The 21,333-nt window shown below is 41.4% G+C and overlaps 2 protein-coding genes across 3 annotated transcripts; one reads left to right on the forward strand and one right to left on the reverse strand.

Moving 5' to 3' along the window:
• Positions 1-1,088: 1,088 nt before the first annotated feature.
• Positions 1,089-9,684, forward strand: amdhd1 (amidohydrolase domain containing 1). Its single transcript, XM_062994096.1, has 9 exons — positions 1,089-1,272; positions 1,360-1,466; positions 1,543-1,607; positions 1,698-1,975; positions 3,840-4,065; positions 7,695-7,819; positions 7,909-8,002; positions 9,145-9,305; positions 9,386-9,684. The coding sequence occupies exons 1-9, from the start codon at positions 1,136-1,138 to the stop codon at positions 9,489-9,491; spliced, it is 1,299 nt and encodes a 432-aa protein (XP_062850166.1). The 5' UTR covers positions 1,089-1,135; the 3' UTR covers positions 9,492-9,684.
• On the reverse strand, positions 8,082-20,201 carry si:ch73-71d17.2 (RPA-related protein RADX). Of its 2 annotated transcripts, none has more exons than XM_062994095.1 (15): positions 19,601-20,201; positions 17,785-17,933; positions 17,515-17,686; positions 17,251-17,359; positions 16,499-16,590; positions 15,673-15,798; positions 15,475-15,582; positions 15,188-15,361; positions 14,863-14,984; positions 12,955-13,028; positions 12,797-12,874; positions 12,657-12,706; positions 11,241-11,540; positions 10,970-11,122; positions 8,082-8,334 (listed from the first exon to the last, which is right to left on the reverse strand). In XM_062994095.1, exons 1-15 carry the CDS (start codon positions 20,199-20,201, stop codon positions 8,261-8,263), a joined length of 2,382 nt encoding a protein of 793 aa, XP_062850165.1. In that variant the 3' UTR covers positions 8,082-8,260. The 2 variants fall into 2 exon arrangements, with proteins under 2 accessions (XP_062850165.1, XP_062850164.1); XM_062994094.1 differs by lacking the exon at positions 8,082-8,334 and adding an exon at positions 9,813-9,952.
• Positions 20,202-21,333: the final 1,132 nt, after the last annotated feature.

The following is a 21,333-nucleotide window of genomic DNA, read 5'->3' on the forward strand; positions in this document are numbered from 1 at the left end:
GCCACATCTCTTCACTGTTGTACTCATAAACTGGCTTCATGTAGTTGCTGGCATTCAATTTAAAACAATGATGCTGACCTACAAAAAAGCCAAAAACACTTGATTAAACCCTGTTTTGTATGATGTATCAAGCCCTAAGCTCATCTTAATCCACCCCTCAGAATTTAAAGCCTCACTGTTATTATAGCTAAAAGGTTTTTTAATACCATTTTAAAAATTGGATGTCCAACAAGCTCATGGTTAGGTGTTGTAGTGCAGTTTAAGGTCCTACCTAAGTCACAGCCATGAAAATCATGTCACGGAGCGTGAAATGAGCTGTGTAATATGCAATTTGCTGTAAAATTCAAAATGGTAAGGTTTGTGTTTAGCGATTTAACATTTTTCATTTGCATAGCATTTAAGTGCCTTATGCTTACTGGTCAATTTGCACTGAGACTTTCCTAGTAATCCTATGGCAATTCAGTTAGCATCAGGTATTTTTGTAAAGTACAGTATTTTTGAGACCATCACTGGATTTACAGTCAACCTTTAAGGTAGGTTATGCTGTGTATTGTAGATTGTAGAGAAAAGTCTATGCAACACATCACCCATGCAAAAAGCTGCCCTTAAATATAACAGGTTGAAAATTAAAGAAATCAGTAAGGGGTGGATATTTTTAGGACACTGAGCTGTTAGCACGACTATTGGCCACTGTTGTGGCCCATAACAGCCAAGCTGCCAAAAGGTTAAGAATCATTGATCAAACATATGGACTTCTGTGCTATTCCCAGTTTCTATAGATACCACTCAAAATATACTAATTTGCATCTAATAAAAGCTGTGTTTTTTAATTATTTTTTTAAATTACTGTTTTAGACCGTTTGTTAGTGTTCTTTTTTTATTGTCACAAACAAAATTTGGTAATAAATTAAATTTAGGAATTTTAGGTGGCATATTTTTTCTGAAAAAACCCCCCAAAAAAAAATACGGTATAACTTGAGCCAACCAGTTCTTCTCCTGTGTGCCCCTCCCCAGATCAACCTTTGCCCTGGAGCTGGCCTCATTTTACGCTCTGCTAAATATTTGCCTGCCTTTTCGATTATCTCTGAACTCAGTTCTCATAGAGTGTGTGTTCTAAGAGGGAAGCTGATACAAAATGTCTGACAGCTTTAAGCTTTTAGTGAAGAATGCCAAACAAGTGGTAATGGTGTGTAAGAATGGTGAGAGGTTCCTGACCAAAGATGGGATGCAGAATTTGGCAGTCATTGGGAATGCAGACGTGGTAATTGGACAGTAAGTCAATTCCTTTGTTGGATTGCTTTAGGGGAATTTGAACTGTAGACTGGAATTCATTATGAATTGCATTCTGACTGTGTGTAGTGATGGATTAATAAAAGCTGTGGGGCCTGCAGACACCATTGAGTCACAGTTTAGAGGAGCTGTGTTTGATAAAGTGTTGGATGCCACTGGCATGTGTGTTTTACCTGGTAAGTATTCATTCTGTATCTGTACCCACTTATTTTGTCAAATTAAATAACAATCTGAAGTAACGAAATCTTTTAGGTTTGGTTGATGCACACACCCATCCAGTTTGGGCAGGGGACAGAGTACATGAATTTGCAATGAAGGTAAATTGTTCTTAATTAATGTGTTTATCGTACAACTACAAATGGGATTCCATGCCATAGCAGGAATATTGTATGTGTGTGTGTGTGTAGCTAGCTGGAGCCACATACATGGAGGTGCATGAGGCTGGTGGGGGAATTCACTTCACAGTGACACACACGCGTAAAGCGAGTTCAGAGGATCTGCTGCAGGGACTGAAGGGTCGTCTGGAGCGTATGCTGAGAGCCGGGACTACACTGGTGGAATGTAAGAGTGGTTATGGACTGGAGCTTGATACTGAGCTCAAAATGTTGAGTGTTATAGATGCTGCAAGGAGAACCATGCCCATCGGGATCTCTTCAACATACTGTGGAGCCCATGCAGTGCCCAGGTGAAACATGCTTTGTGTTTGTCATTTTTTGTTGTATAGCAACAGTGGGTCATTTTGTACACTGTACTGTTTTGTACAAGCCCAAGTCAGAAAGGTTACTTTGACTTTATTTTATGGCAGACAGCATGAACCCAGGATATTTCATGTTTTGTCTGGTCAACTTCATTTCATTTGTTAATATATACATCCCAAAAAGTTGGGATGGTAAAGCATTTACCACTTTGTAATGCTGCACATTCTTTCTGGCAGGGCAGTCTAGTATCTGGGTCTAAGACATGCATTCACCAACCGCAAGTCAACAAGAAGTTCTAGCTTATTGGCATGTCATCCTCAATAGTAATTACGATTAGTTACAGCTATATGATTAGTTACAGCTAAACTTCTACATGCCCATATTTTTTAATCAGGAGTGTCACTGGGAGTCATTTTTAAGTTCCAAGATCTATACAAACAGTTGTAAGTACAAAGTAATTTTTTTTTCTTTTTTTAAATTCAAAGGTCACTAAGAAAACCCAAATATTGGAGGAAATTAGTCAGGATGAACAGACATTATCCAAGAACCACTAAGGCATTAATTTGAAGCTGCTAAAACAACAGGGCCGCTCAGGTGGCGCAGCGGTAAAAACACACGCTAGCGTCGCAGCGAGATATTCCGCTGACGCACCAGCACCGAGTTTCTGAACTCCGTGGGCGCCATCTGGCGGGCATAATTGGCAGTGCCTGCAGCAGATACAAATTGGCCACCGTATCTGCAGGGTGGGGACCGGACTATATGTGGGTGGGTGGGTCTTCATACGCTGTGTAAGGACCCTGATTGGCAGAAGAGATGCCAGTGCAGGAAGCACGGACGAGAAGAGGAGGGCCGTACACGTGTAAAGAAGGCGTGGGCAGTGGCGTGCTCTCCTTGGATGCAAATCTGGAGTCTGTCAGCAGCGGAAGACAAATTGGATGCGCTAAATTGGGAGAAAAATAGGGAGAAAAATGCATAAAAAAAAAAAAAAAAACACGCTAGCGCATCAGAGCTGGGATTTCTAATACATCGTATCGAATCTCAGCTCTGCCATCCGGCTGGGCTGAGCAGCCACATGAACAATGATTGGCCTGTTGTTCATATATGGGTGGGGGTAATAAGCCGGATAGGGACTCCTCGTAACTGATGCACTACAACCTCTGCTGGCTGATTGATGGCGCCTGCACAGCGGCAGGGAAAGAGTGTGGATCAGGGCGTGTCTCTTCGTACATAAGGCTGATTCGCATATATGCACTCGCCTAGTGTGGGTGACAAAATGCATACGGCTGCTGCCGTAGCCTTGGGTTAGATTTGCTTTCCTCAAATCAGAGCGGTATCGGCAATCGGCAATAAAAAGTCGGGAGGAAAGGGGAGAAAATGCATTAAAAAAAATAAATACAAATTTGGCCTTATTGATCTAAAGCATGTTTAAGTAAGAGATAAGAAAGATAAGGGGAGATATTTAATCCTAACCACACTGTAAGCACTACTAGGCATAGTGGTGGTAGTATTATACTCTGGAGCTTGTTTGCTGTCCTAATTATATCTTGGATGTAATTAGGTATTTCATCAGAACAATGACACATTAAAACTAGGTATGAAATTGCTGAACTCTAAACTAGCTCATGTGTGAGTAAAATTGAGTGTGTAATGCTATGTGATGGATTGCCTCTCTGTCTGGGTTTATAACAGCATTGTGGTGGCATTTATCTTATAATTCAATGTTTTTGACAGAGCTTGAAGACAAACAATTAAAGTGGTGGATTGACATTAAATTAAAGAACCACTGTCCCAACATCTGTTCTAATCTTTTACCACCTTTTCTTTTATAAACACTCTCATACTCATGTTTAGGGGTAAGACTATGGAGGAGGCAACTAAGGACATCTTATCAGTGCAGCTACCTTCTATACAAAAACGCATAGCTGCAGGCAGCCTTCGAGTAGACAACATCGATGTCTTCTGTGAGAAAGGCGTGTTCGATCTGCAGGCCACACGACAAATTCTACAAGCTGGAAAAAACATGGGCCTCAACATCAACTTTCACGGAGATGAACTGCATCCAATGAACTCTGCACAGGTGTGTGTGCACCTATTAACATGTACTCAGACCACAAACACAAATGTGCATACATCTTTACACCATGTGGCTTATTGTGGATTCAAACCCCTTGACTTCTGTTTAGAAAACTGAAATCTTATAATATTTGCAGAAGTATTCAGAACCTTTGCTGTAACATTCCAGATATTGGTCAGGTGCATCATGTTTGCCTTAATTATTCTTAAGATGTGGCTAAACCTCAATTAGAGTCCACAGTTTGCAATTTTAACTGATTGGCCATAGTTTGGAAAGGTAGACATCTGGGTCTTGCATTGTCAGGACAAAAAACAAGCCATGAAGGTCAAGGAATTGTCTGTTGATTTCCAAGATCAACTAATAGATCAGGGCAGTGATATAAAGCAATATCTAAGGCCTCAATAACTTTGAAATGGGGAACTCAGGTGACGCAGCAGTAAAACACACTAGCACACCAGAGCTGTCATCTCTAACTTGTCGGTTTGAATCTCAGCTCTGCTACTCGGCAGGCTGAGCACCTACACAAACAACAATTGGCTTGTTGTTCCAGAAAGCGTGCCTGGGGGGACCTCAAAACTGATGCAATTACGACCTCTGCTGGCTGATTGATGGTGCCTGCACAGAGACGAGGGATACTGTAATCAGGGTGTGACTCTCCGTACACAAAGCCTCCGTCCACAATTGATGCATAGATCCGCCTCGTGCAGGTAAAAAGATGCAGTCGGCTACTGCACACGTGTCGGAGGGGGTGTGTGTTGTTCATGGCTCTCCTCAGTCAGAAGTGGAAGTCAACATCAGTAGAGAGAAAGCGTAATGCAATCGGGTAATTGGATACTAAAAGGCATGTGCAAAAATAGGAGGACCTGTTGGGCGGACAACCATTTCTGGTTCATGTTTATATGAACATCCTGGAATAAAACCTTCTCCAGAGTGCACAAATACTCAAACTGGGTGACAGTTCACCTTTCAGCAAGACAGTCTATTAAAGCATACAGAAAAACAACACTTGAATGGATTTGGGGTAGTCTTTGTGTGTCCTTGGGTCACCCAGCCAAAGCCCATACTTAAACCCAACCAAACATCTGGGACAAAGCTTGAGATGATCTGCAGTGTGAGAACAGGAAAATCTGTACAAGCTTGTAGAGACATATCCAAGAAGACCTGCAGCTGTAATTGGTGCCAAAAGGGACTTCTGCAGTATTGAACTAAAGGTCTAAATACTTTTTACACATTATGGGTGATTAAGTGTAGATTGATGGGTAGAATAGTAATTATATACATTCACAATTAAATCCACAGCACACAGTAAGTAGAGTTTCACAGTATGCAAAAAGTCAAGAAGTCTAAATACTTTTTGAATCCACTGGTGATATGACTGATATTGAAAGTGAAAGAAACGCCTCATTGACTGTTGTTGCATGCTTTGTGTAGTGGATTTTATATTGAATGGATGGAATTGCCATCTCTACCCTTCAGTCGACACTTAATCACCCATAATGACCATGTGAAAACTTGCAGAACATTATCCCAATATGTTTGGAAATCATCCAGGTACCGTTTGTACCTTCCCCAAAATACCCTGCGGCTGTAGTTTCTAGATGTTTTTTTCTGGCATTGTTTGTAACATTCTGTTTGAGTTGTCTCTAAGCCACATAAAAATAAAAACAGGCTGGCCACTCCTAAATAGATTTACCACTGCCAAATGTTCACTACTTATGGATGCTTGGGTGGCTCCAGGATAAAACACGCTAGCCCTCCATTGCTGAGATTTTGAGCTCTCAAGTTAAAATCTAAGGTCTGCTGTCGGCCAGCCGGGTGCCTACTATGTGACTGCTATATCCGGGGAAGGGCTTGCCAAAAGGCTGCTGCAATAATGGCCTCTGCTGGCTGGTCAAGGCCACCTGCACAAAGACAGGGAATAATGGAGATTACTGCATGACTCTCCGTACGCAATAATGATCCCTGTGTGAACCTGCCTCATGCTGGTGAAAAGAAGTGGTTGGCAACTGCACACATATTAGAGCAGGTGTGTTAGGTACGGACCTCCTTGGGCAGGATAGAATAGAATAGAATACCTTTATTTGTCAAATTGACATATAGAGTACAACGAAATTCTTTCTTCACATATACCAGCTTGTTTGGAAGCTGGGGTCAAAGCGCAGGGTCAGCCATTGTACAGTAGCCCTGGAGCAGAGAGGGTTAAGGGCCTTGCTCAAGGGCCCAACAGTGGCAGCATGGCACAGCCAGGATTCAAACTCTCAACCTTTCGATTGATAGCCCAAAGCTCTACCCACTAGGCTACCTGTCCCTAGTGGTCTACAGCAATAGAGGAGATATAACTGGGTAATTGGATACAACTAGATTGGGAGAAAAAGGGAAAAAAAATACATAAACAGAATAATTAAAACATTTTCACTACGAGTTACTCATTCTCACTGTGGTTTGGTGGAGTCCTAAATTCATGGCCTTTACATGGGTTTATAAACTTTTCCACGCTGATACTGTATATTCTAACAGATGTTCTTCTCAGCCATTCTGGATTTTACCCTAGATAGTGGCAATATGTTCATGTTGAAACTTTAAGATGATTGCTTGATTTGGATAGTATGGTCCAAAATAAGTGTTTTTTACAGAGCAGGAAAAACAATCTAATTGTGTTCAATCAGCTGAATGGGTTTATCAGTTCTAATTGATTTATTAATTGGTTCAGTAATAACAGGGCACTTCATTTTTATGAGGGTGATATCCGTGTGTTTCACAAAATGTGTTGGTGATTTGTATACAGTGGTACCTTGTAACTCAACGTCCCCTAAACTGAAAACTCTTTGAAACGTAACGCCCTTTGTCGAGAAATTTGCACCCTTAAACTCAACATTTCCCTTAAACTCAACGATTTCACCTTATAAAATCAATAAAAATGTATTTATTTAATTTCAAATTAACAGTGAATAGCCGCTTCGCTTGAGCGGTGCAGTAAGACGTCATTCAAAGTGCGCATATAAGACGAATCTGCATTTGTGTGAAATAACTGTCAAATCCACTCTGAAAGCTCCACATGTGTCTGTGTTCATCTGGATTTTCTACTTGTAAACTTGTGTTATAGCTCGAGGTTCTGAGAAATTGTGAGAACCAGCTTTTTTTTTTTGAGATTCTAAAACGCTTATCGTTAAATAAAGCTTAACATGACAATGTATTAAAATTATTACATAGAAACACTAAACCTCTCTTAATTATTACTGCACATACAGTAAGTTCTCTCCACTTATGTAATTCCATGCACATTTTAGTACAATAAGTCACGTTAAGCTTTGTGCAACAGTTATTTATTTTTAACTGTTTTCAATTGTATTTCAGTGTTTTTATATTATATCTGTGTTATTTTCAGTGTATAAGTGTCAAAAAAACATTATTTTACATTAGCCTAAAATATATGCAGTTCCACCGAACCATGGAACGCATTAACAGGTTTCCCATACATCATTATGGGAAAAAATACCTTGAAACTCAACGCTTTTAAAACTCAACGCCAACTCAAACTCAACTATTAATTCTGGGTCTGTGTACCTTTGGTCATTCAATTTTTAAATTCAATGTAATGGCTGAACTGTTTTTGTTTTCACTTCTGTTGCTAGCTTGGGGAAGAGCTTGGTGCTTTAGCAATAAGTCATCTGGAGGAGGTAACAGATGAGGGCATTTCTGCCATGGCCAGAGCCAAAATATCTGCTGTTCTTCTGCCGACCACCGCCTACATTCTCAGGTAGATTTAAAATTGCAATATTATACTAATAAAATACTAAAATAAAGAGTATGGTTGGTAAGAAATGCATATTTCTGTTGTCAAAATAGACTTCCCTGTCCTCGCGCCAGAGATATGATTGATGCTGGAGTTATAGTTGCACTCGGCAGCGACTTTAATCCAAATGCATACTGCTGCTCAATGGTAACACACACACACACACACACACACACACACACACACACACACACACACAAGGGTTATGAACATGTGTTTAACCACTTGTTTAATATACTACCAATGCATCCAGAATGTCCACTTCAAATTCCCACAATACTGTTATTGCCTACAGTATCTGGACACCTCACCTAATAACTGGTTTTAGGAATTTCTGCCACATCCTGTCCAGGTTCCTCTCAAGGTTTCTTCCTGTAATTTTACGAAAGTTTTTCCTTGCCACGGTCACCCTCGGCTTGCTTCACTGGGGTTTTTGGGTCTGTCCTGGATTCTGTAAAGTTGCTTTGAGACAATGTCCACTGTAAAAAGCCATATACAAAAATTTGACTTGACTAACAGGTGTAAAAATCTGTGATCTTTTTTCCTAATGGCTGCTCCCGTTTTTAAGAGATGCTACAGCAGATCTGGTCCAGATACCAGACTTGGAACAGTTTTTACACCAGATGCCTGACACAACCCTCCTTATTTTATCTGGGCTTTCCAATGGCTAGGCTGTTTCCACCATCTCCCTCTGACATCACTGCTGAGATTCAAACCCTGAATCCCTGGGTCTCGGCTGTAGAGGGCTAGCATACCTTACCGCTTCACCATCCAAGCACCTGTATAAAATCTACAACACAAAATAAATAACATGCTTCCAGCTGTGACAGCAGTTTTAAAAAGACCATTTTCTCTTCCAGCATGTGCCTTGCACATTAAGTGAGGTTCATAAAGTTTTTGTGAAGCAGCTACAGTGGCCTGCACAGAGCCCTGGCCCCACTGAACAGCTTTTTTATAAACTGAAACATAAATTGTGAGCCAGGCTTTCTTGTCCAACATCAACATCATCTGACTTCAAAAATGCTCTTTTGTCTGACTGGACAAAAATTCCCTCTCATGTACTGCAAAATCTTGTGGAAAGCTTTCCCAACGTTATATTAATGCCCATTGTTTTAAAATAGGACCTCCAACAAGCTTATGCTCAGTCTACACACTTGGTCATAGTATGAGTGTATGTCTAAAAAAAACATTAAATGTAAATATTAAATAAAACAAGTGTTTAAATACTTGTTTTCCCTTACTCTTTTACAAAATGAAGATTTGTTTTTAACATTCCATTTTCCTGCTAGCCCATGGTAATGCATTTGGCCTGCGTGACCCTGAAAATGTCGATGCCTGAAGCTCTGGCAGCTGCGACCATTAATGCAGCCTATGCTCTCAACTGCTCGCACATGCATGGATCACTGGAACCTGGCAAACAAGGAGACCTTCTTATCATCAATGCGCCACGGTACATACACAAACACAGCAGCATGTTATGTTTTGAAGTGCTGTGTTAATTAGATTCTTTTATTTTTTATATTTTCACAGATGGGAGCATCTTATCTACCAGTTTGGAAGCCACCAGGAGCTGATCAGATTCGTCATCACCAAAGGCGACGTTGTTTATGAGAACGATAAGATCTTGGACCTTTGATTGTAAAAAATTTCATTTATTTTTTAAGATAATGAAACAGTCCGCTGTTACATAAGCACCTATAAAGCCAATCTTTTATATTCTAACATCCAGCGTTGCCATGAGTGAAAAAAATATATAATTATATAAAACAGTTATACAATAAATAAAAGAATAAATAAAAGTGATAAATAAAAAGGCACTTTGTTCTTTACCCCCATTTAACACTGACTCTTAGCTCTTGTAGAAATGACCCCCATACAACACTGACTCTTAGCTCTTGTAGAAATGACCCCCATACAACACTGAATCTTAACTCTTGTACAAATTAGATTGTAATTTCGTCATAGAGTCCCATCAGCTCCTTAGAGGAAAAGCACGGTTCAGAACCAGCTCTACTTTGTCTTCACCCAGTGCACACGCCTCCAACACACACACCAGTCTCTGGTTTGTCAGCTGTGTTGCTGTGGCTATCAAGTCAGCTATAAGTAGAGAAACAGAGACCAAGTACAACTCATTATTATTAATAATGCAAACGTTTTTTGTTTTCTGAATGAACTCATTCGGATATAGTACATGTATTAACAACACGTGTTAATACAGGTGTTCAGGTGGTGCAGCAGTAAATTATGCTAGCTCTACTGCTGGGATCCAAGGTTGGAATCCCTAGTGCTGCTATCGGCTTGTTGGGCATCTATAATAGACATGACAGGCTATGTCTGAGGGGGTGATGGCCAAGGCCCCATGATGGATTGGCAACCTGTCAGGGGTGTGTTACCGCATTGCACCCAGTGATTTCGCAGAAACCAGACCCATTGCTACCCTAACCAGGCTAAAGCGGTGCTAAAACATGAACATATTCTAATATGTAATGCTAACAATACACTGTTCATATACACTAGTATAATAGTGCCATGCATCCACCCCAACCAGATGTTATATAGTTATGTTATATAGCACTGTATCTGTTCGCACATGTATAAAATGTATCAGGTGCAGCTGTGTTGTTAGTATTTTAAACACCTTGGTTTCAAAATGCTGAGAGGAGAGTAGAGCTCTAACCAAAAATGTAAAGCCAACAGTGTCCAGTGATTAAGACTAGCGGAATATCCTAAATAAAATAGATCTAGGCTCTATCTGCATGTCTACAATAATATGTGTATCTAACATGGTGTGTGTTCCTAATAAAAAGGCCAGTAAATGTAATCATTTGAAAAAGAAACACTCAACCATACTCAACACTGAATAACAATCACTCGTGGCAATGCAAATAATCCAAAACCCAAATAATATCTGGTCAGTGAGGGTTCTGTAGAGGCCACTTTTTATTTATGGATGGGATGGACAGAGGATGCAAAGTGTACAGAGCAACAGATAGGCTACAGTCAGTCAATGTATACCCAAAAAGTAGTAGCTGTAGCTAACAAATTGGCCAATGATACAGCATGTACATACAGTATATACGTACCTAATAAAGTGGTCAGTGACCATTATCTTACCTGGGCTTGGGGGCGGGCCATGTGGTGAGAATCCACCGTGTGATAGGATGGACTCCCAGCTGTTGTCGTGTGTGAGGGGAAAAGGCGTCCAGTGCAAGCTTCCAGGAGTTGCAGGGAGAAAGAGGACATCCAGCAGCACTCCGTCTGACAAGACTGCACACACACACACATCCACACAAATACACACACCCTGATTACATGTGTGCTAAGGTGTGTGTGTGCTTTAATGAATTATAATATTCTGTCGTTATAAATGTGTTTTATTCCAAACCTCTCAGTGTTAATGTGAAGTAGCCAGTGTAACAAGGGGCGGGGCTAAACGACTCCAGCTCTCTGTGCGGGAGAAGCTTGTTAAAGCTGTTGGTCTGCATTCCCACGGCGGCCGCTTGGACATGACGCCGTTCATAGCAGAAGCGCCATGGTAATGTCTCCATGGCAATCTGTGCTATACCAAGGTTGGACGGCATAGGACTGCTGGGTGGCGTGGAGAAAGATTCGTCGTCATCTACATCATCATCATCATCATCCTCTCCCACAAGAAATTCCAAAGCACCATCAAACAGAGAGAACTCTGGGAAAGGAATTTAACATGACAAACACATAAACACACGGCATCAATGCATCCAGGGGCTTCGGCCATTCCCCCACCAGGCATAGCCAATCATGTCTGTGTGGGCGCCCAGCTGACCAATAGGACCTGCTGAGATTCAAACCCAGATCTCAGAGTTGGTGGGCTAGCATAATGTAGGATTTTTAGGTAAAGGTATTTATTTGTAGATGTTTGGGGGTAAATGGATAATAGACAAACAAGGGCCTTAAAACACACCAAGGTGTTTCAAGGTTGCTTATTAAATGTTCATTTTATTTTATACAACTGCTTTATCCTGGTCAGGGTCACAGTGAGTTTGTTTTTTTCAGAATCACTGGGTGCAATGCAGTAACACAACCCAGACAAGTTGCCAATCCATCGTGGGGCCTTGGCAATCCCCCCTCCTCCGACATAGCCAATATCATCATCAGGAAATATTTAATTTAGCTCAAATCATTATAGGTACTCTGAAGGGCCCAGCAGTTGTCATTGCCAATATCATTTCTTTTTTTTTATTTATTTATTTTTTTTTTTAAATAATTTAGCGCGTCCAATTTCATCCCATCAATCATCCTCACACTAATGCTGGTCCCTGCTCCTGGTCAGGGCTGATGAGGCCGTTCCACGCCTCCTCCGACACGTGCACAGCCAATCGACCGTCTTATCACCCACACTTGACGAGTGCAGCTCGGCAGAGCACCGTGCACGGAGGATCACACACTCCACCGCACCCCCTCCCGTCTCCATGCAGGCGCCACCGACCAGCCAGCAGAGGGCGCAACCGCCCCAGTCCTGAGAGAGTATCCCGTCCGATCTTAAATCCCGCCCCCCCACCTGAACAACATGCCAATCGTTGTTCATATAGCCGCCCAGCCTCGACCGGAGAAGGCAGAGCTGGATTCGAAACGACGCACCCTCAAAATCCAGCTCTGGTTGCAGCGCATGTCTTTTACCGCTGCGCCACCTGAGCTTAACAATGATTAACAATGATTATTGTACACAAATTTAGACGAACAGATGGGATTATAAAATTGTAACCGAGTTATCTACTGGCAAGACGCTTTGCACTAAACAAAAAAGTGTCTACCCTTCTCTCACCATTTTCCGCATCCTCCTCAGTTAAGCTTTGCTGAAACGCTGGTGCCAACCTTAATAAAACATGAACACAAAATGTTTGACTTAGTGAATGACAGCAGAACAGCAGAAAGCATAAACACGCTCTTTCACGTACACACTACCTCTTCCTCGAGCTGCTGCCTGGAGTATCAGTGGCAAAGAGCAATTTTCTCTTTGGAGGTGTTTTGAAAGGTTCCAACCTGCAAAGCAAACATTACGCCTATCATATTTCTCATATAATTAACATTACACCAAGGCTCGATGGAGGAAACACACACACCTTTCTCTATGTCTTGGCACCCTAGGGCTGAGTTGAGCAGATAGTGGGTCTGAATTACGAATCCTCCCAGAGTCCTGAAAAAACCCCAGAATAATTAAACCATAAACCTGATCAAAAATTAATTGCTTTGTTGGCCACTCAGGTGGCGCAGCGGTAAAGTACGCTAGCGCACCAGAGTTGGGTTTCTAGATACATCGTATCGAAACTCAGCTCTACCTTTCCGACTGGGTTGGGCGGCAGTATGAACAACATTTGGCTGTTGTTCACGGGCTTAGGGGTAGAGTCGGAACAACTGCACAGGGCTGAGGAATAACATTGAGGGGGGTGTGACCCTCCGTGCGCAGTGTCTCTCGGTGTATGAACTCGGCTCGTGCAGGTGAAAAATGCAAGTCTGTACTGATTGCGTGCCTGAGGGGGCACAAGTCCGTTTAGTGGCGTCCTCAGTTAGCGGCAAAAGGGTCGAATCAGTATAGAGGACACAATCAGGGTAATTGGACATGACTAGAATAGGGATAAAAATTGGGGGGAAAAAGTGGGAAAAAATTGATAATTAAAAAAAAAATTATTGCTTTTTATATAAACTCTATTCTAGAAAAGTTGGGACATGTAGTAAAATGCAGTAAGTAGAATCTGTGATTTGTTAAACCTTTTAGAGTCTTTATTTACTTGACAAATGTAGAAAGTAAACATTTCCAATGTTTTCACTGATTAACTTCATAATATTTTGTAAATAGAAACACATTTAGAATTTGATGACTGGAGCACACTTAAAAAGTTGGGACAGAGGCGTGATGTGCTCCATCAGTTTTCCTATTAATGAGACTTTGTAATGGTTTGGGAACCGAGGACACTAATTGTTGTGGAATTTTTTTATCCATTCTTGCTTGTTATGAGACTTTAGCTGCTCAACAGTCAGATGATTCTCCTCTTAATGATGCACCATACATTTTTAATAAAAGGCAGATCTGGAATGCAGGCAGGCCAGTTAAGCACATGCACTTTGTGTCTATGAGGTCACACTGTTGCAGTCTGTGCAAAATGAGGCCTGACATCGTCTTGATGAAATAATCATGGAGTTCTGGGGTAAAGACGTTGGCTTGATGGCAGCATGTGTCTAAAATCCCAATATACACCACACATATGTAAATCACCGATGCACTGATGCATGTCCATACTATGGCAACTGTTGGCTTTTGCACCTTTCACTGATAACAGTTTGGGTTTTCTTTGGTACCGAGAATTTTATGTCAATTTTTCCCAAAAACAATCTGAAATGTGGACTGTCTGACCACAGCACACATTTCCACTGTCTTTCCATCCATCTGAGATGAGCTGGGGCCCAAAGAACTCAGGGGTGCTTTTGGATAGAATGGATACACGTCTTTCTCTTTGCATAATAAAGTCACTATATTTATCACAGTAGCACGATGGTTTCTTGAGCATATGTCATCTAAAGGTTCAAGGTTCCTGCACAATCAGTGGTGGTTTGCAGCTATGTTCTGGTTTTCCTGAACCTTCTTACAATATTATGTACTGTAGATTGCAAAACACACAACTGAAATTATTATACTGAAATTGTTATTTTGGACTGATTGGCAACTTTCCCCTGAAGTTTGGTACAAAGTGGTGAGTCACAACCCATCATTGCTTGTAAAGACGATGTAAAAATTATGATGACATCCTTTTTGAGTGTGTTATACAGGCAACAAATTTAAAATGTGTTTATATTTACAATCTACAACTACAATCAAGTCGATCAGTGAAAACACTGAAAAACCTTTCTTTCTACTTGTATGTGCTACAATCATATACACAGAATGTGTGTGCTTTTCAATGGCAGAGAAATAGCAACCTGGGAATTAGAAATGATTAGAATCGGAGACAGAAAAAAAATACAATGCAGGGTACCTCTCTCCTGTGGTAGCGGGCTGCAGTGATGGTGCACTGAACCACAAAGCGCTGTCTTTCTCTGTAATGTAGCTGTTCATACTGCAGCTTCATTTCTCCTCCACTGATCATTCCAGCCTCTCCTAGATGAAAAGCAAAAGAAATGCTCAAACCTAAAAACTTTGTGCAGTACACACTAATTGAAGCAAAGGTTTGGAATAGAATACACCAATACTGCCATAGAAGGTTTTAAATAGATTTAATAATTAAAAGATTTGATAGATTTTCATCAACTGTTTTATCCTGGTCAGTTTAGAGTTGGGCTGCTAAGTTCGCCTCTCTTTACCTTGTCTGTTTTCCATAAAGCTTTGCAGTGAAACAGGAAGGGGTGGATAGCTAAAGTATCCTCCAATCACAGCTCTGTCCAGCATGCTTGCTTCATCCACCTGTTTCAGCCACTGCAGGAACTGCCGGACAGGACGGATTCCTTTGTAAGGCATCACAGGGTGAGAACCAGTACCTGTGTACAACCAGCCAATCACACCTCATCAAAAGAGCATATGCAATAGCTATGATATGCAGTGAAATGTGCTAAATGATTTGAAAGCTAAAAATTTAATGTGTTTACGCTACCTGTGCAGTACACTTGGGTATGTGGTGTGTTGACCAGATACTCAAAAGTTGTTGCACTGCCAAGTGTGACTTTTACAAGCTTGAGCTGAGTACAGACGAGCAGTGCCACTGAAGAGAAAACATATTTCATTTTTAACAGAAATGATTATGTAGTCCTCATAAAGCTAAGTGCATACTTGTACACAACAGATTAATCACTTGGTTGGATTCTGCTCTGGATATCCGGCTGTGATGTTGACAAAAGCTTGATGGTGATTGGATGATCTGAGGTGCCGTCTTCCAACTGGAGCCATCTGTACTCCTCGAATTCTGACCTGCGTCCAGCTTAAAACAAAATAAAAAACCTCAGATTACAGAAATGACAAGGAAACGCTACGAAAATATAAAGGTGGGGGCGCTCGGGTGGCACCGCGGTAACATACACCTGCCCAACACGGCTCTCAAGTTTGAATCTTAGACTGCTATCGGTCTGGCATGTTAGGGAGTCCTAATTACTGCAGCAACTATGGTCTCTGAAGGCTGAACAAATGCGCCTGCACAAAGATGGTGAATAATGGAGATCAGTGCATGACTCTCCATACGCGATACTGATTCCTGTGTGAACCTGCCTTGAGCAGGTGAAAAGAAGTGGTTGGCTATTGCATGTGTCAGAGTGTGCGTGTGCTAGATACCCCCTTTGTAAGCCTTCCCAGGGTAATCGGAGGGTTGGTTGTAACCTGCATGCCACACACTAAATGTTCTATAAAAGTGTGCAGTAGGGATTCTCAATAGTACTGAAATGTGTCATTAAGAACATCTGACATCATTTAGCATATGATAAATAGAAAAAATAAATGTGGGGGCTAGCTGTGGTGCAGGAGCAAATCACTCTAGTTCCATACTGCTAAGATCTGGGTTTCAATTCTCAATGGTGCTATTGACCAGCAAGAACATGTCGCGCAGTCAAAGTACAGTACATAGTGTGTACTTCAATAAAAACTTGCAGTTGAGTGGTGTGTGTGTACACAGTGCAACCATGTCTCACCTTTGTTCCTGACACGTTCTTGTCGACCTGCAAAGACGACGACACCAATCACATCACAGATGGTGCTTTGAGGACAACTTAGTAGCTCCTGTCTGCAAATTGAAAGCACAATAGAGACCATTTAAGTTCAAATTAATCAGACATCTCTTTATCATCACTATGTTCATCAGTCTAATAAATCAAATAATTCAGCAGTGTGAAAAGTATTTGGCCAGATACAATTTCTTCTATTTTTGCTCATTTGTCACATTTAAATTTTTAGATCTTCCAGCTCATTTTAATATAAGAAAAAAATAGAAGAAATTAGGAAGGGGCAAATACTTTTAGAGCACTGTGGTAGGCATTTGCAAACATATCAAAAGGGAACACCAGTAATACGTTTGAAAAAATAACCATACAAATTCACATTTTGCAAAGGCAAGTTTGTAAAGAACATACATTCATGCATTCAGACATGACTGATAGGTGAGTATTACATCTCCCAGTTTATATGCTTGGATGTAAAAAACAAAACAATAAATAAACAATAAAGTTGGACTAAAAATCATAGTCCCCTCCTTATTTTTGTAAAGCAAAACAGTGCTTGTGACCCATCATCTCAACAAGAATGGTATGAGATGAATCATGTACTTGCAATTTCCTCTTAGATTCTGTTGAGCCCTGTTAAGATGTTGGGCTACAGTGTGAACCTTACTTTTTACCATATGTACAGTCAGGGTGTGAAAAAAGACCTTGTCTATGTGTATGCGTACCCACAGAGGAAGTTATGAGGAAGATCCGGTAAACTCCACTCGGGTGAAACATGCTGCTTAGGAACGATTGCGACTTTAACTGCAGGATTTCTGGAGTTCAGACTTATCTCTGTGTAAGGAAGGCAGAAGAAAATCAGACAGGAATGTTGGCTGGTAGTTTTTTACATGAGGGCAAATTTAATTTAAAGCCATAGCGAATGCAGACTACTAGGGGTGTAAATTATCTGCATTAAGGTTAACAGCGGCACTGTTTGGAGAATGTACCAATACTAGGTTCTGTGTCCTGTCCGCTTCGGCTGCTGTAACTCTCCTTCACCCGATACCTGCTCAGTCTTAAAACCTGACCAGGCTGCAGGCAACGGTACCAGTCTAAACATACGGTGTTCCACAGCACCACACACACACTCATGGATCCATCTGCCACCTTCAGCTCAGCCTGGCACAGACAAAGCATTTAGGGTTGTTAGAAAGAGAGTCATTGTTTCACAGCTTTTGCTCTGTTAAGGTTACAAACTAATATTGCTTAATATTAACCTTATAAGGGCATTCACAGCTCTGGTCTGATTTTCCATAATACATGAGTCTGGACTTGTGCAGAATCCGGACACACAGAGTGCCTCTGCGACGCCGGGAGCCGCTCAGGAAGTGCCGACGGACCTCCGCCAGGGACATGACCGGCTGTCCTGCTTAGACAAGCATTATTTATTAGCAATGGCAGAACACAAAAACACAGAATCTAGGAAAGAACAAGAAAGAACAGTTCAGTGGGTCCATATGAAATATTAGAATTTTTATTGCCTTGTAAAGTGTGAGACTTTGCACAAGTCTAAATTCTTGTTTTTTGAATTTAATTGGATTTTATAACGTTTAGCCTAGTTTGTGTTTATACAACAACAAGTAAACTAAACCACCGGCCTAAGCACTGATTTTTTTTAATTAAATGTATTACTATATCAATAACTGTTGACGTCATTGCACTATGAGCCATTTGGAGTCTACTGTTTACATAACCTGCACACTCTTTTCATAGATGCATACCAAAAATAACCCATTCCCTAAGCTAAGTTTGTGTCAATCAGGTGTATCCAGCTAGTACTGGCAACCAAACTGTGTAAAATCCATTCTGGTGCCAAACTGCTTGTTTCCCCATGAGTGCCAATGAAGCAAAGTGCAACAAAGACTACACATTCACTCCATTACTAATAATTAGGGCAACTTTAAGTAACCAATCCACCTTCTGCATATTTTATGAGATGGGAATTATTTTATTGAGATTTTTTAATATATATTTTTTATTTATAAATTTTCTCGCCTTTTTCTCCCTTTTAGCGCATCCAATTGCCCGATTGCTTCATGCTACCTTTCCACCAATGCCGATCCCTGCTCTGATTGAGGAGAATGAAGCTAACCCACGCCCCCTCCGACACGTGGGCAGCATGCCGTATGCATCTTATCACCTACACTTTGACGAGTGCAGTGCAGCTCAGCACTGTGTACGGAGAGACACACCCTGAGAGCACTCTTTTCTCATCTCTGTGCAGGCGCCACCAAATTGCACCAGTCATGAGAGAGAGAGCCCATCCGGCTTAGTCCCGCCCATTTCTAAACAACAGGCCGCTCAGCCTAGCCGGCAGGCAGACTTGAGCTTCGATACGATGTATTCGAGATCCCAGCTCTGGTTCCAGCGTGTGTTTTTTACCGCTGCGCCACCTGAGCGGCCCTTTTATTGAGATTTTTAACATTAGGTTTCACACACTTTGGTTACAATCATGACAGGGCAGGTAGTTTCTGGTTACACAAGATTCATCAGTTCATGTTTAATGTCAAACACAGTCATGGACAATTTTGTATCTCCAATTCACCTCACTTGCATGTCTGTGGAAGGAAACCGGAGCTCTAGGAGGAAACCGGGCAGAACATGCAAACTCCACACAGAAAGGACCTGGACTGCCCCACCTGGGGATCGAACCCAGGACCTGCTTGCTGTGAGGCGACAGTGCTACCCACCGAGCCACCGGTGGGAGAAACTCACCAAGACACAGCGTGAGATTGCTAAACTACTTACACACACTAAAAAAAACAAGCCCAGGTCCTCAGAACCTGTTGGTATTGTACAGCACGCTTTCTACCAGTGCCTAAAACATTAGTGTAATTACCTAGTGTAATTATTAAGTAATTAATGTTGTTACTAACGTGTACACACGAATAAGGAAAATTTATTTGGAGGAACCCAAATAGCTCTGCACTCCCTACACTTCTGCCCTACATAGGGCGTAAAATCAGGTTTCCTGCCTCTATGCAGCACACTACATATTTATGTTGAAGTAAGTTTTGAACCAGTTGAAGTTACCTTCCAGTAAATCCTCTTCCTCAGAGTCTTCTTCACCAGTTTCAGACGGGGGTGTGTGTCTCCATGCATCCCCGGTAAAATCGTGATTATTCCACAGAGGGAGGTAAGTGCTCCTGCGGGCTCTGAGAGGAACCAGGTTCGGTTCAGCCACCATCACCCACTGCAGTGTGTCCACATTCACAGAGGAGAGAGCGCGCAGAGCTGCATCACTCCTACACGTACTATCAACATCCAGACTACAGATATGAAATGTCCTCCCATCCCCTTCACTATCACCCACAGCAGAGAACACCACGTTCCTCAGGACGCTACCGCAGTGGAGTTTATTTCTGTGAATGAGAGAATTGAGACTGCTATCCAGGGACACCCGCACTCTGCAGTCTCCATCACTGACAGTCGCATCGAACAGACTATCCGACATAGAAATGCTGTCCGGGAAATGTACAGCGAAATTTGGGTCTCTGCCATAGCGTTCTAGAGAAACTAAATACAGCGGCTCTGACTGATATTTCACCCTGGGAGACCCAGACGAAGCAGTTGCGAGTTTACTCAGACTTCTTTGTAGCGCGCAGCCTTCGGATATAGGAGATACCGCGGCCATTTTTTCATAAATATGTCAACAATAATACAAAGCATGATGGGACATGTAGTCCGGCGCAGAACCAGAATGTGCGCATGCTCAGAGTACCCGATCTAATCAATAGAAGAACGATAGACAAACAAGTGACAAAAATTAATACGTGTTGGGGACAAACATGAGGAGAATAAAAAAGACATAAAAAAGGAAGGTGTGTGTAAGCCCTTGGTCTTTCTCTTTTAACATGGATGTGGGACATGCAGGGTAATTAATTAACTAACTGCAGGTAAAAATTAAATTGGGATGAACTTGGGGTGAAAATGGATACAAAATAGTACATTTATTTAATGTGCTGCTGCATTTTTTGGTTGTACAGAACAACCAAAAAATGGTTGTTTCTGGTTGTTCTGAGTATTACCATCAATAACAGGGTTCATTTAGCTAATTAGGCCAAATCTTAACCTTTAACTCAATGCAAATGTGAAGTGAAAGTAGGGCTGGCCATTGGGACTTGCTGAGCTTTGGGGTAGCTCACAGGATGCAGGTGCAATAGCATGTAAAAGCTACTGTCGTATTTACAGCTCTTTTGTCTAAATCACACAGGAAATCACAGCTTCTCTTTTTTAAGTAACATGCTCATGTCTGAAGCTGACTCTTACAGTCTGTGAAGTTGTTCAGATGTAGAAATCTGTAGTACACCAGGTTAACTAGAATGTTCTTGTTTACTGTCAATTCTGTTAATTGTGTTAATTGATTAATTGAACAAAAACACATATACTAGACGTATTCACACCAATAGCCAACCAGCCAGAAATATACTTGTCATTTAAACAGTGAACACATTAAAAGATGCATCTGATCCTACTGAGCTAAAGTGTAAAATCTAACATCTAGGGTCCAGGGGGAATTATTAAGACTACTGTTAATCTTAGTCTTTAACAAAATCCTGGTCAGCCAGTACTTAAAAGTACTGCCTATAAAAAGTTGACTTACCTATGTCCTTTAACCCTTTTGTCACAAAGGGATAAGACTGTGTCCACTAACATAATTCATTAAAGGTTGACTGGGGTCAGTATGTGTTGCTTGTTGCCTGTGAGTTGATGTTGAGAGTTGTTCCACAATGATAATCACTTATATGCTCAAATAATTCCAAACG

This window comes from Trichomycterus rosablanca, chromosome 4 (assembly GCF_030014385.1).
Source record: "Trichomycterus rosablanca isolate fTriRos1 chromosome 4, fTriRos1.hap1, whole genome shotgun sequence".
NCBI classification, from domain to species: Eukaryota; Metazoa; Chordata; class Actinopteri; order Siluriformes; family Trichomycteridae; genus Trichomycterus; species Trichomycterus rosablanca.

Coding starts and splice junctions, on each gene's coding strand:
- amdhd1 (XM_062994096.1), top strand. CDS start 1,136: ATGTCTGACAGCTTTAAGCTTTTAGTGAAGAATGCCAAACAAGTGGTA. Junction 1,467..1,542: donor TGGCATGTGTGTTTTACCTG/GTAAGTATTCAT, acceptor GAAATCTTTTAG/GTTTGGTTGATGCACACACC. Junction 4,066..7,694: donor ATCCAATGAACTCTGCACAG/GTGTGTGTGCAC, acceptor TTCTGTTGCTAG/CTTGGGGAAGAGCTTGGTGC.
- si:ch73-71d17.2 (XM_062994094.1), bottom strand. CDS start 20,201: ATGGCCGCGGTATCTCCTATATCCGAAGGCTGCGCGCTACAAAGAAGT. Junction 17,687..17,784: donor GCTGTGAATGCCCTTATAAG/GTTAATATTAAG, acceptor TGTCTGTGCCAG/GCTGAGCTGAAGGTGGCAGA. Junction 13,029..14,862: donor CCCGCTACCACAGGAGAGAG/GTACCCTGCATT, acceptor GGGTTTTTTCAG/GACTCTGGGAGGATTCGTAA.